This window comes from Orbicella franksi, chromosome 5, assembly GCF_964199315.1.
Source record: "Orbicella franksi chromosome 5, jaOrbFran1.1, whole genome shotgun sequence".
NCBI lineage: Eukaryota > Metazoa > Cnidaria > Anthozoa > Scleractinia > Merulinidae > Orbicella > Orbicella franksi.
This window is the reverse complement of record NC_138149.1, coordinates 13,177,464-13,191,820: the sequence shown is the minus strand read 5'-3', so window position 1 is coordinate 13,191,820 and position 14,357 is coordinate 13,177,464. Positions and strand designations below refer to the sequence as shown.

Below are 14,357 nucleotides of genomic sequence, written 5' to 3'. Positions count from 1 at the left end.
GTTGTAGAACAGTTTGTGTCGCAGTTTGGCAAAATAAGTACAGTAGATATCAAGCACACTATAGTTTTGTTCAAATTCCTCATTAAGGTCAAATCATTCAGAGCTTTCATCCTTTTCAACTGAAAATTCCTTTCTAATGATATTATTGCTACATGAAGGAACCTTCTTGTTCCCCAACATCTCCTACACCAGCCTTGAGAACTCTTAGTATGAAACACTTCGTAACTAAAAACGATTAATGGAAAAAAGTTTCTAGCGGTGGGCATCTTATGGTGAAGGGGGTGGGGGGGGGGGGGGACGATAGGGCAGGAAACCTAAAAACAAAGCTCAATGAAGAAATCACAAAAAGTAACAGTAGTTCCAGGATCACTAAAGCATGATTGTAACAGCGATACAGGACTAAATGGGTGTACACTAATCGTAATTCACACTTGACCAACCAACGATAGCAATAACATAACCAACCCCCTAGCTACCCCCCTCTCACTCAGGAACTTTGCAATGATTTGTTTATACATGTAACTGATCATTTCACAACTATACGAATACTTGTAAATTGGAAGAATCACTGTTAAGTAAAATGTTGTGTGCATGCATGTAAAGAGGGATTCGGAAACATTTTTTATTTTATACAGCCATGTGCATGCCTGAATTACCTTTCTTTGCTGCCGATTTGATAATAGGTCTGCTTCCCTTTAGTTTTGTATTTGCCCGCTGCGAGTCTTAAACTCCATTTCTTGACGGCATACAGGTTTAATTCCTGGATATTCAATAGCACACTTTACGATAACGTCAGTGCCAATATCTTCGAGAGCAAGATCACTCTTCTTTGAGTCTTGGCAACCTTCTAACTCACTTAACAGCAATAACATTCGTTGATGCTTCGAAGGGAAGCGACGCTACAATTTCTACACTTGCACGTAAAGAACACAAACACTGTCATGGGATAATCATTTTGATCTACATTGAACGCATGAAGTTAAAATAATTTGAGAAAGTGAACGGACTTGACTGTTATTATGAAAGTATATTAGTGCGAGATCGAAGAAGGCGCGAAGATAGTAAAGACGCGCCACGCGCTACAGTCTTATTAGCATCACTCTTCGACTTCTACATATCATTGCCTTCGAGTCTGTCCATCAGAGCTCGTTCGAGTTCTTTATCAGCATCCAACTCCTGGTATTTGGCTGTCCATTCTCCATTGGCCAGAGAGTAGTCAGCATACAAATCAGCTCGGCCGTCACCGTTTGACTATTCAGTTTGCGATGTTGATAAGCGTGAGCGGTTATTCTCTTCAGCGATATAATAAATTTCAGAGTTTTCTGAGTCAAAACTCATTTCAGAATCAGACGAACTAGAAGACATTGTTAGTAAAAACAGAAATCGGTCGACTGCGGAGTCCCAGCGAAAGAACCTGTGCTGCAAAAAGGCTTCTACACTCGGACAAAGTAAAAGACCTGACTGGGAAAGCCGAAGCATTCGTTCTGGATTTGACGTCACAGCTTTAACTCTCCTCAGATTCCCCATGCACGGTTGCGAACCATTCGAAACTCAGTTTCGACGGGGCACATAAATTCGAGGATTTAACCAAATCGAAAAATTTTTGCGGCAAATTACTCCACAAAATAAGCTTTATTATTTTAGCGAAAAACTTTTTTGGTGTTAGGTGCACTTTAAGGAGAGGAGAAAATAAGTCATACAGGCAGATCAAACGACTTGGATAAACTTGCTGGAAAGCACAGAGAATATGCTGAGAGTGACAAAGATTTCATTCCGCGCAACAGGCATTGCCTTAAAGAAGATAAATCACATACAAACAGTGATAGCTCCGACCGCGATGGTAAGCAAGAGGTAAGGCATATTGCCCATGGGGGGCGAGGTGGGGTAAAACGTCAGGGTACCCCTGTTGGTAATACTGACCGTCAGCAGCGCAGCTGCAGTACGAGTGCTGAGAGTGACGGGAACCCTGCTAATGAGAAAAAACGGAAGTCGCTTCATTATCACCATCATCATCGTTATCGTCGGCGTCATCATCGTCATCATCGCAACAGAAGCTCCCCCCATCAGAAAACAGGGCTGAGAAATAGAGAAACCGCGATAGCAGGAGCCGTGAAAGAGCGGACTGTTAACATTTGTAATAATACCCTAAGTAAATATATCATTGTAAAACATTCAATGAAATGCAAAGCAGACTTATTTTAGGACATGATGCCACGTAGGGGCCAAACCCCCCTCCCCTAATGTTTCATGAAAGCTATATTTGCTTGGTTTATATATTTCTGAACCAAGTTTGGCTGATGAGCTTTCTTTGTTCTCCAGTTTATTTTAATTTAGAAGTTGTGACAAAATGTCAGATTATGACATCATAATCGATGACGTCACCAAAACGTGCTATAATTTTTGGTAAAATCTGATGTAAAGATTATGTCATTGGAAAGGCCCTGACTGGAGGAGTAAAATGCCGGAAACCGTTTTTAACTATGATGATTATTTTTTGAGATATGGTAAATTAAATATTTTTTGCTGTCCCCCCCGGAATTTGCTTAACCATACTGTCCTTCTTACGTCAGTCTCTCTGGTTTATTTTATTTCAGTTTTTTTCTAGGAAAGCTAATAATCTAGAAAAATAGAAAGCTTGATGCTGTCAAAAATCATATGGTTTTAGAAATTTGATTTTCGGCTTTGTTAGTATGGTATTAACAGTGAAAAAACGGGCGACGTCACAGGTTATGACGTAACAAAACTAATTTTAACGCAATAACACTAGAGGGATAATTTTTTATTCCGATTTTCTTCTTTATTTTTGCTTTAGTTATCTGGCACATCACATTTGCAACATAGCTGCATTTGGTAGAACAAAATTACGGCTCCATTTCGGGGATTTTTCTCAAGGGGGGGCACCCATATTTTGCAGAGTTATTTTTCATATTTAAAAATGCCATATTTCATTTAATTTTTGTGATATGGACAAAATTTTTTCAGGTTTCAGCTCCCCTTGATGAGCTCTTTCGAACACATTGTAAAAAATATGCGTATTAAAAACTTCAAAAGTGGCAAAGAACATGACGTCATCACTGTGACGTCACAACTTAGACATTTACTGACATTTTCACGTAAATATAATTGGCAATAGGTCTCCTGCTCATCTGCTAAGTTTGGTTTAGAAAGAGTCAATACTTTTTAAGTAATGCGAAATAATGTGAGATATCCAAGAACTGACGAAACATTTGGGGGCTGGTTTGGCCCCTACGTGGCTGAAGTGTGCTTGAACAATAGGCTAAAAATATCACTTCATTTGATTATGTGTAGCTTCACTTTCTAAGGAACAAAAGAGAGCAAACAGATAACTAGTTTTGCTACTCTCGTCATTATTGGTTGAAAGGACAGAACACATGATTACCAGAACAGTAATGTTTTTGGAACACAGAATACATGAAAACCAGAAATTCAATGAACGTTTGGCGTTACGAGACCATAGGTTAAAAATATACTCAATCTTGTTCGAAAATAAACTTAGGACAATTGACGTAATACCTGTTAAGGGTCAACAGTCTCTTCAGTCTGGGTCACTAATGGATTTCTTTTGAATAAAATGTTTGAATGCCGCACAAACGACGCGTAAAGATTTTGGTCAAAAATAATGTTTGGTGAGTTCAGTCATATCGGGTTAGGCTACTCAAAAGGGTAGAAACATCTTCAGCCCTACAGAGGCCTTTTGTAGCAAGTTTTCATGATCGTTTGTTAGTGCTTCAAATGATTCATCGCCTTTGGCAAAGTACGATTATTCAATGCTCTGAATAAATGAAGAAAAAAATGCATCCCTCAATCTAGATCATTATCAACTTATGAGTTTTATACCTTAATTACACAAGCCCAAGAAGGAAAGTTATGAAATTTTGTTCTTTGATCCGAGGATATGAAATTCGGGAAAAAACTCAAAATCTCTTTTATGCAGCAGTACATTCAGCGTCATATGAAAAGCACTTTCGTTGACATGAAGGCGTCTTTCAGTCTGGACGGCTTGGAGTGTCACTGACATGTTATGAGCAGCCCACTTCACACAATAACAACTTGAAACTCTGCCATACATCATTACTTTGTTCAAATTCACTTGCGCTCTAAGTGCCACAACACGGCAGCTTTTCGTTTTACTTGGGTTTGTCTGTATGCTGGCTTACTTTCTCTTAACTCCTATAGAATAGGTCATATGTCATATCCCAAAACGTTCGACTTCCCGCACATTTTGTATCGCTGCCTTTCACGTTTTGCCTGAAATTGCTTCATATTTGGTTCATTTGTATCTGAATGTGTATGTGAAGGATTAAACAAAACTAAGGAGCTCGTTCAAAGATTTCTTTGATTTTGCATTGGTAAGATTTTGGTGAAAAACAAATGGGAAAAAGTTTTAACTTACAAATGAAAAGGGAACAGAAGACAGCTTAACCTTTTAGGGATTTGTTTATTAGCTGAGCCTGAGGTAAAATGGCTTTACTCTCTTACAGTTCTAAGTGTTTATCCGCAGTGTTTGTCCGGGAAGATCTTTTCACTATTTCATAAAACGTCAATCTCTCTTACTTTCTGGAATAAATCGGAAAATATAAAGGTTAAAACATGATTTATATGATCTATAAATCAACCCTTTTACAGCTAATCTTTCAGTCCTTCAGATAAAGTTCCGCTCCTGTTTTTATAGCTTCATAAGGCTAAGTGAACATTGCATCAGCAAAATTCATTCCTTAGTCTTTTGCGATGCACTGGACTAGAACATTTTTTAATAACTCTTTGTTTCGATATTTCTATAGACAGACACACCTTTTGGTTTATTCATTTTTATTTACAACGCCGCTGCAGAGAATAGCTTCGTGACTGAGCAGAAAAAAACGATTTTAAAATTCTTTACGTGACGATTATGTCTTCGTTTGCGACAGCTGTTTTCAAAGTCAGCATTGGCTTGCTTGTGAATAAAGGCAGAGATAAGGCAGCGGAGAAGCTGAAAGGCGGCGACGTAACAGATCAAAAATTTCGTAAATTGATCGCCCGTGAAATTGACGATGTCAAGTCTAAGTTGGATGGATTATCAAGGAAAGATTTGGGAGCAAGTATTAGCTTCTTCATGGAAGGAATCGAGTTGCTTTATGAAGTTTTTGATAAGGCGAGGATCACAAGCGAGAACGACGTGGCGACAACACAAGCAGCTTGTGATGAAGCATTTTCTCTCGTCAAAGGAATGAAAACTTTGGAGCTTATTGGCCTAGATGCGTCAGCTGCGAGGGCGCTTTCCGACGCGAAAGAGAGATTTAAAGATGCTCGTAGAAGAGCAACAGATGCCTTTGCTAATGAGGCTCTTGAAACGGCCGACCGCATTCTAGCAATGCAATATCGAGTTATGGCGACAATACTAGAGAAAGTAGACAGTCCTGAGGACGTAGTAGCACCATGTAGAGTGTGCATTGAAGAACTTCACCGTCTGTCAGCTGTTCAAGATTGTTTTAACGTCCAGTTAAAGAAAGGCTTACGGGCTCGGTTTGGAAAAGACGAACGCAGAAAAATTATTGCGGACGTTTGTCACGTGAATTTTGTCATCTACATCACCACCCTGATGGTTTTTGGTCATAAAGAGCTATCAAACTGGCCTTGCGTAATCAGTGGAGAAGACAAAGTGGATCCATTGCGTGACGAGAGAGTAGCGAAAGTTCTGCGTAAACAGGGCATGGAGCACTGTTGTGTTACACCATGGTCATTTGGTCAGGGGGGTGGAGAGGAGCAGAAGCTGAAGGACCCGCGTGGAATCGCTACAAACTCCAGCGGACAATTCATTGTTGGAGAGTTTGACGATAATGTCGTAAAGATGTTTGATCCCACTGGCCAGGTCATGCAGCATTTGAGCGTCCCTAATGATGACGTTGAAAAAAAGTTATATATTCATGATGTAGCCACAGACATCAAGGACAACATCTATGTACTGGTCAGATACGAGAAGAAGACTGGATCTGAAGGATTTTTTGTTTATCAATTTAGCAACACCGCTGGCCTGCATCACAAGTTTCCTGTTAGGGAAGGGTTCTTGTACAGTCTGACAGTCATCAACAGTCAAGTACTGGTAGTGAGTTGGTCCAAAGTGGGTGTGTACGATACTGATGGACAGTTTGTTCGTTCGTTTGGAAACGGAATATTGCGCTTTGCGGAGGATATCACTGCTGCTAATGATGGCCATGTTATGGTAGTGGAGTGGGTTGATTCCCGTGTTCACATATTCAGTGAAGACGGAAACCATCTGAATCAATTTAAACTCCAAGGATGTTATTTCTATTTCAGAATTGCATTTCACCGGTTGAGTGAACATGTCGTCATCGCCGTTAAGAAAGAAGAGCCAGACTACCCTGGTCTCCTGCATGTGGAAATATTCACAAAAGATGGCGACTTTGTGCGCAGCACTCAGATCCATGAAGAACGAATTCACCGCATTACAGGAATGACGGTGACCATGGATGGACGAACTGCTGTTCTTCTGAAAGATACCGATGACAAATGGAAAGTACATGTACTTGTTATATAAAACATTAAAAGTAATATATAGATTTAGCCAAGCCTAAAAACGGAGCTCCTGGGCCAGGTTGTTCAAAGCCCGATTAAGCTAACCCAGGAGGAGCGAGAATTTTGATTTGGGATTTGTAACTTTCCGGTGAGGTTTTCTGTTTTTGTTGTTTGGCCTTTTGTTTTGAGTTTGAATAATCTCAAGGTACTCAAAATACACAAAACAAAAGCAGCAATCAAAACTTATACTTCGATTAACTTTTATAATCAGCGGTTAGCGTCAACGGGCATCCGAACAACCCGGCCCTGTTTACAACAAGTTAACCCGTGATCTAATCGAAAACCAGCGCTTGGTTAGCGATCAACTTAAAAAAAAGCTCTAAACTTGAGCCCACGATATGGTCACATGATACGGGTCAGCAGATATCTTGTTTTGACAGGTGTCAATTCACCATAACATGGATGTCCAATATCAAAGAAGGACGTTTGGGTGTATGTTTCTGTCAGCCAATTAGCTGGATTATGCCCGTCATGTTGCGCGACCCCTTGGCCGCTGTCGTCGTCGTACGTACGCGCCCACGAGCAATACCGCTAGCCATGATAACCATGAGAAAATCAATTCATGTGTTTCCTTTTCTTTCCTATATGGGTATGGGGCTCCGTTTGGCGGCCCTTTGGGCCGCCGGAGCTCCGCTAATATGATGTTATGAGGCTGTAACTGAAAATTTTGTCGCGTAACTGAAAGAAAGGAAATTAGCTGCAGAACGCAGGGCCACTTTGGACCACCTCGTTTACATATACAGGTGTCAAAACCTTTTAATTAAGTGGTACTATGGCGAAAATCGCATCTTTTATATCTAAGCCATTTTAAAACATAAACAAGTAGTCTGTATGTTTGCTAATGGTGTCTCATATGCATGATCCAGCAAGCATATGAATATGCTAGCTCGAGTTTGTGGCCTCGTTTAACGTTTTTTGAGCTGAAAATCACTAACATACTGAAATCAAGTGGGTGGGGACTGGAAAAGAGTGAGTTGTCATGGAAACAAAATTTTTTATAGCCATAAGTGAGTTTCCCGTAGAACTATTTGCTTAGCAAGTTTTAATGGTCTGCGCTGAAAATTAGCTAAGATAGCTCTATTTAAATACTTGATATAACATTGGGTTGAGTGCATGACGTCATCAGTCATCTGATTTGCATATTTTACATATTTTTAAACTTAAAATATCTCCGGAAGTAATGCAGATATTTGCAAACGCTAAACGGCGTTTCATGGCATTCTACGTGATACACCTAAACAAAACAAAAAGTAAAAATTTGATCATAGTACCACTTAAAGAAAGAAGCATAACACAATAGCCACTTTTGTGATTCAATGACATGTAAATAAGTGGCCCTGTATCCTGTAGTTTACCTGAATTGGATCTAAAATATAACCATTCGCTAGTGACCAGTGGAAGAATAAACACACATATGATCAGAACCTTTTCATATGATTATCAAATTTTGATCAGTGTTATTTTCCAGATGAGCCTGGGTGAAGGGTATTACCTTCTTTCTTGCTCTCCCCGTAACCCTAGCGCATTTGATCCACTCATTTGATTATCCCCTACCCGGAATTTTTTTTTTTTTGCAAAAATGCTAAATTGACTGAGCAGAAGAAGAGTTATGTTATAACAGTACGTTTTACTTTATATACTATGCAACTTAAAGTGCAATTAACCCTGAAAATGGCTATTAGCTTAAATGAAACTACTTGTCTCCTAAAGCATTTCCGCGAAAAAAGTTTTGCATTTGGTTGAATCCTGGATTTGCTATGCCTTTTGGAAGTCGTGTTTAAATTGTTACATGACCGCGTGTAGAGAGTCTGGAGTGGTGAATGCTGATGACCTATATCCAGGAAACAAACACAATAGCACCGTAGTCAATCCTCTGACTATTTACTCAAGAAAATGGAAAATAAAACCAATCATTCCAATATATTTAGGGACTAAATGACCAAAGTTTGTTTCAAGATCATTTCTTTTTTGTCACTGGAGTCAGAGTTACTTTTCTATAAGGAAGACTCTAAACCTTGATCAAGCGTGTTTGACATTCGTCAACTCCCTTCTTTTACCATAATTTAGAGAGCATTGAGAGTAATTTGCGGTGCCTCAAACAACGACGGGAAAGACTTCTTTGTGGACAAGCTGCATATGACGAATGGCGAGCTAGATGTGCGGTGGCGGTATAGGCAAACAAAAAGCTGGAAAGAAAACACTTGGGCTGGTTTGATCTTGTGACGTTTTGTTTTGTTTGGGCCGCGCTGTATTTTTGAAGCTGCATGAAGCAACTGGGAAGGAACAGGAAAACATAACATACAAAAAAAAAAAAAAAAAAAAAAAAATTGGGGGCTAGGTGCACTTTAAACTACAGGTAAACTGTATAGTGTATAGATTGGTTTTTAATAATATCCTTTATAGGCACTCTCATGATTCTTACGTTTATCACAAAAAATTAACAATCAGCCAGTCACTAGCCTTGAGTGCCTTCCTGATATCCAGTGAAATTAATTGTCAAGGTGTGCAGGATCTCAGAAATATATCTTATATGTAACGTTCATCTTTTTCCTGCAGTGTGAAAGCGTTAGCTTGAGCATGGTCAGGGATAGGAAAATCAGAACCAATCAGATTGCAGGATTCATTACCGTGCCCTCCTGCAAAATATGATAGATGTCATGACTGGTTTTGTTTAAATCAAAAGAACGAGGTTTTTTGGTTTTAACTGTACCTAGTTCAAAGTTGTTAAACTTTCTGCTCATTGAGTCAAATGTCTGCCAATAATGGTCAAACACAGGAAGAACAACATTGTTGAACATGTCATGTTATTATGCCACCTTATAAGGTATAAAAACTCACTTCCCTGTAGAAGGGTCGCTTGTTTTAACAGGGTGTGATGAGGACATAATCATGACTAAAGGAAATATACAGTGCACAGATAATTAGTGTCTGGAGAGCAAGGTTAACATTTGAATGAGAGCTTTTCTCTCAAATTATAGAATGGTGAGAGTTGTCAGACTATTAACGGGTGTGTGTATTGTTGTTTAGCAGAATACAGCTAAGAGCTGTGTCAGTATGCATCACACCCATGCAGAAAACTGCTCATTTATCTTCTTTTTAAGCTTATGGTTTGCAAAACCTAAATTTAGAGTGTGCCACCTGTTTTATAAGTACAGTATATTTGTAAATATGATAGTTTTCTGCGAGACTACATTTTCTCATTCTGTTAAAAGAACAGTTCAATTTTTCATGTAGTTCAGTTGGCTTGTAAGCACTCATAAATTACATCCCTGAGATTCTGTCAAATATAGCTGACTGCTTAACGTTATGACCAAAGTAAGGAAATGAGAACTTTTTGAAGTATACTGCGACCTGAAGATAGGCATTACTCATTTTCACTGGAGAGAATATCTTTATATACCATACTATAATCAGATTAGTAAATAGACAATATAAAACAAGCTACAGCAGTGAATTTTGTAGAATAGATGTATCTCAAGTCTAATTACTTAATTAGAGAACACTTAATATTATAATATAATGCTTATAAAATGCTAGAGGGTGCACAATATAACACACGCTGTAATTGGATAATAGTTGGGGTCAGATTTTCCCATTATGCCCATGGGCATTACGAGCCATTTTCCCTAATGGCCGGTCACCTGCCAAAAAACAAACAGAAAATATTACCATTAGCCATATTGTTTCTCACTTGCTTCGGATTATACTCGGAAAGTGTTGCCCTTGTACAGTCCAGAAAAATACTACGAGCAATCCCTCCTTCGCTTAGTCCCTCGAGCGTGGCACGAAAGAAAACCTCGAAGAAAGAATGGCCGCACAAAATCTTGGGGTTGAGAAGCACGTGAAAGGAGGGCTTCTCTCCCTCGGAATTTCAAGAGGCCATTTTTTCCTCATGGCTGTTGACAGTTACGCATGACAGACTAAGTGAAAGAGGAGCTACTTGTAGTCTAGCCCAGAAAAGCCTCCAGCAATTTTCTCCCAATAATGCTCTTCTACTTGCAGGAGCAATTATTAACTAGTGATGTGCATAGCAAGTCAATGACAGCAAACCATGGTGGATCTAGAGGAGGGGGCCTGATATCCACCATTGTTCCTAAAAAAATGCATTTCCACTGTATTTCGTCCTCATAATTGGAGTAAGGATTGACCTATCCTAATTCTGTCTGTGTTCCTGCCTCCCCTCCCACCGTCTTTTGAGCTTCTCTAGATTTTCCAATGGCAAGTGTAGTGAACTGTGAGATTGTGTGATTACATTCCCTATTTTTCCAAATCAAGCAAATTTTGTTAATTAGCATGACCATCACTTGTAAATATTTCATTTGTATTGTTGTGTAGCATGAAAGGTTTTTTTGTATTTTTGTTGCTGCAATAAAATGTAATGTTTAGTTATCCGCTATGTTTTATGTCTTCATTACTGTTATAAATTATTTTATCATAGATACAGTATCACCCCCCCCCCTCCCTTCTGACTTTTGCATGGGCAAGTGATTCACACATCCTTCATTCAAGACTCATTTTGGCTCATAGTAACTAGCTGTGTTTTTACCTGATTAATGTTTTCATTGCTGGAAGAAATTTTAAGTGTAGACAGCTTTGTCTGATGTATGAATTCAAGTGCGTTTGAGTGTTAAAATTAATTTGTAAATACACTCCTGGGGGGTGAGGTAACACAATCTCGTGGGGTTTTTTTCACTAAAGTCCTTGAATCCGCTTAAGGTTACTTCAAACCTTCGCGGGAGTCCTCCAGAAAAAAGTTCGTACGCGCGCTGTTTTCAAGGAAACCCCCACAAACTATATATCAACAGAAAGGTTATTAAATTTAGAATTGGATAAAATTATGTTTTGTTTTGGATTTTGCCTTCCAAAGACGGCAGAGGCCGTCAACTCGAAAATGACCGACTGATGTGCCAGCGAATTAATCGGGTATCAAAAGCGATCGTTCATGCAAAATAACTGTGCAGTGTTAATCTCAAAGCCTCAATCTCCAAAAACGTGTCAGCATTTTATTTTATTTCTATTGGTTATCTTTTTATAGATCTGTCAAGTTCGACTATCGAAAAATTCGCGTAACCTGTTGCGTTAAAGGCCGCCACGAGGAAAGTATTTAAAATTAAGGAATTCGCCGACACGCTTTTGTTCCATATCTATCAGTGAATGTTCTGACCAAATTTCATGGAAAACCGTCAAATCTGCATACCCTATTAATTCATTTAAAGAGAAGGGATTCTCTCGAAAAACGAGTGCGAGTTTTCGCCTTCTAAAGATTTATAAACATATCGCGCCTTCACAGAGGAATGTGTCAACTTGAAAAACCGCGAGCCAATGAAATAACAGAACCCCTAGCGTTCACAGTATGCAAACTTGTGCTTCGCGGACATTAATTTTCTTGACCAAAAAAAAAAAAATCGATCAATGTAGCCCCGCGAAAGTTTGAAGTAACCTCAAAGAAAATGTAAAACTGATACTTTAAAGCTTCAGAAGTGAGGCCATGCCCATAAAATGTTTCGTTTTTTCCCGCGTTCCACTATCAAAGCCTCAGTGTGTAAAATCACTCATTCAAAATCAAAAGACGATAGCGCCATGCATAGGAACCTTCCTTGGATGGAAAAATCAGATACTTTGAACAAAGAATTCAGGTTACAAGTCCGTTTTTTTTTGTCAAGTTAACTTTTCAGTTCTCCGGCTTGAAGTTTGCTCTCAGCTTCTTCAGTTCCTTCGAAAATCGTCCCTTTCCAATTCGTACATTTCGAGCCTGTGCACCTGCGAAACTACTCGGAAACCATTTGAAGGGTTTCTTTTAAACAGCCGCGACAATATTCAAACCCTGCACCACTCACTCTGCTGGCGATATATATTTACGAGTGACACTCTTACGCAGCTTTTCTTTTCATGTATTTTCTAACCAAACCAATGATCCCATAGACAGTGCAGCATATATGAGATTTATTACCAAAGGGGATAAATAATTTTATACGACCTGCCCCGTGATTAGTTTCCCGAATGGTGTCACATCCGGGACTGGAATAGATTTAGATTTAAGCATTTGAGCATCGGGTTGCAGGCCTCTTTCCTAGAAGCTTCGGTGCGGGGCAAGCTTTTTTTTTTCTCGGTAATCTCACGTAATTCTTCTCATACGGAGTCCTCTTCGGCTTGAGGATGGCAGGAGAGAAGTCCGAGACGGTTTTCTCAAAGTTCAAGTTAAGTACGCGATGTTTAGTAGTTTTAACAGCTGTTAAAGTCCTGTTGCTCGAGTCACATGGCGGCGGCGGACGAGAAACCACGTGCGCTTGTGTTAGGCCATTCGTTTGTGCGAAGACTTAAGGAATTCGCGGCTCAAAATCACTCAGATGGACCATATGATCTGAACCAAGGATCAAGTAATGTATGCTTCATCGTCTTTCACGGGATCGAAGGACGAATAGTAGATAAAATGATCAGAAACGATCTCGATAAGATTCGGAGCGCCCCCCCCCCCCCCCCCCCCAATGTTGTTGTCCTCGAGCTTGGTTCAAATGATTTATGTGACAAGGATAGTGACCCGGAGACAATCGCGCCTTCGATAGTCGCGCTATAGCAGTACTGTTACTTCAAGAACTGAGCTTACGATTTATAGAGGTATGCGAAGTAACTGCTCGTCAAAATGAGCCCTTCGTTGGGTATAACGAGAGAGCTGCACTTCTGAATAGCCACCTGAGGGAGTAATTACGCGTCATACCTGCGGCGAAGTGTTGGCAGCATCGTGGTTTGATTACTCCGACGAACAACGCAGTCTACGCGCCTGACGACATCCACCTGGACTACATTGGCAATAAGGTCCTTTACCGAAGCTATAGGGGAGCCATTTTATGGCCCCTCCCCCAAGTCAAGTAATTTTAAGCTAAATTTTCTGATGTTAGATAAATTCCTGCTTGTTGAGTGCGGGATATTTCAGTTATTGAGCTATGTTAATTTCACCAGTGGTACTGGGCACCCTGTATTTTGGTGCATTTATTACAATATTATAATCATTGTTTACAGCCCGGTAATTATTTGCTGCAGCCCCAGCTTTGTTATTATAATTATTGTTTGCAGCCTGGTAATTATTCTCTACAGCCCCAGCTTTGTTATTATAATTATTGTTTGCAGCCCGGTAATTATTCTCTGCAGCTCCAGCTTTGTTGAGGGTGGCTGTCTTATCGCCACCTATATTTCGTCTGTTTGTAAGGACATACTACTGGCTTTGGTCAGCATTGGTCATGATACTTACTTGGGCGGGAGCAGTAAAAGGGCTTGCACAGAACATGGGTTGCAATTTCTGTTTTCCAGGCTTGTAAATTCACAGAATTTAAAAAGTACAAATACGTTTGGTTTCCGGTGTCATTAAGAACATGGTACAAGGGTCAATGTAGGTCTTGGAAACTTGTAGAAATCATATAAAAGGTCATAATAAGATTTAAATTTCTAAGCCCAAAGAGTATCAACCCTGAATACTGCTCTGTGCCAATCATGTATCGGATATGCTGCTGCATCATCGTGTATGCCTATAACAACCTTGTGGTGTTATAGTAAAGTGTGCAACATTTTGTTGCAGTGTTAGCCATCTTAATCCGTGGTCCTTGCTTTCAGCATTCTGGTTCACGGGTCTAGTTTATGTCTGTTTTTTCCTCATGGGCGCTCAGTTCGCCATTGACCTCACCAGCGCTCAGTATAATGATTTTCTTTGTTATAGTTTTTGTTTTGTTCACATATATAATAATACCCAAAAGCTTAATTTACTTGCTAGA

General features: G+C 39.6%; 1 protein-coding gene across 1 annotated transcript; it reads left to right on the top strand.

Annotated features, from left to right (window-relative positions):
• Positions 1–4,831: 4,831 nt before the first annotated feature.
• LOC145486966 (uncharacterized) lies at positions 4,832–8,598 on the top strand. Its single transcript, XM_081465670.1, has one exon. It carries the CDS (start codon positions 4,910–4,912, stop codon positions 6,554–6,556), a length of 1,647 nt encoding a protein of 548 aa, XP_081321796.1. The 5' UTR covers positions 4,832–4,909; the 3' UTR covers positions 6,557–8,598.
• Positions 8,599–14,357: the final 5,759 nt, after the last annotated feature.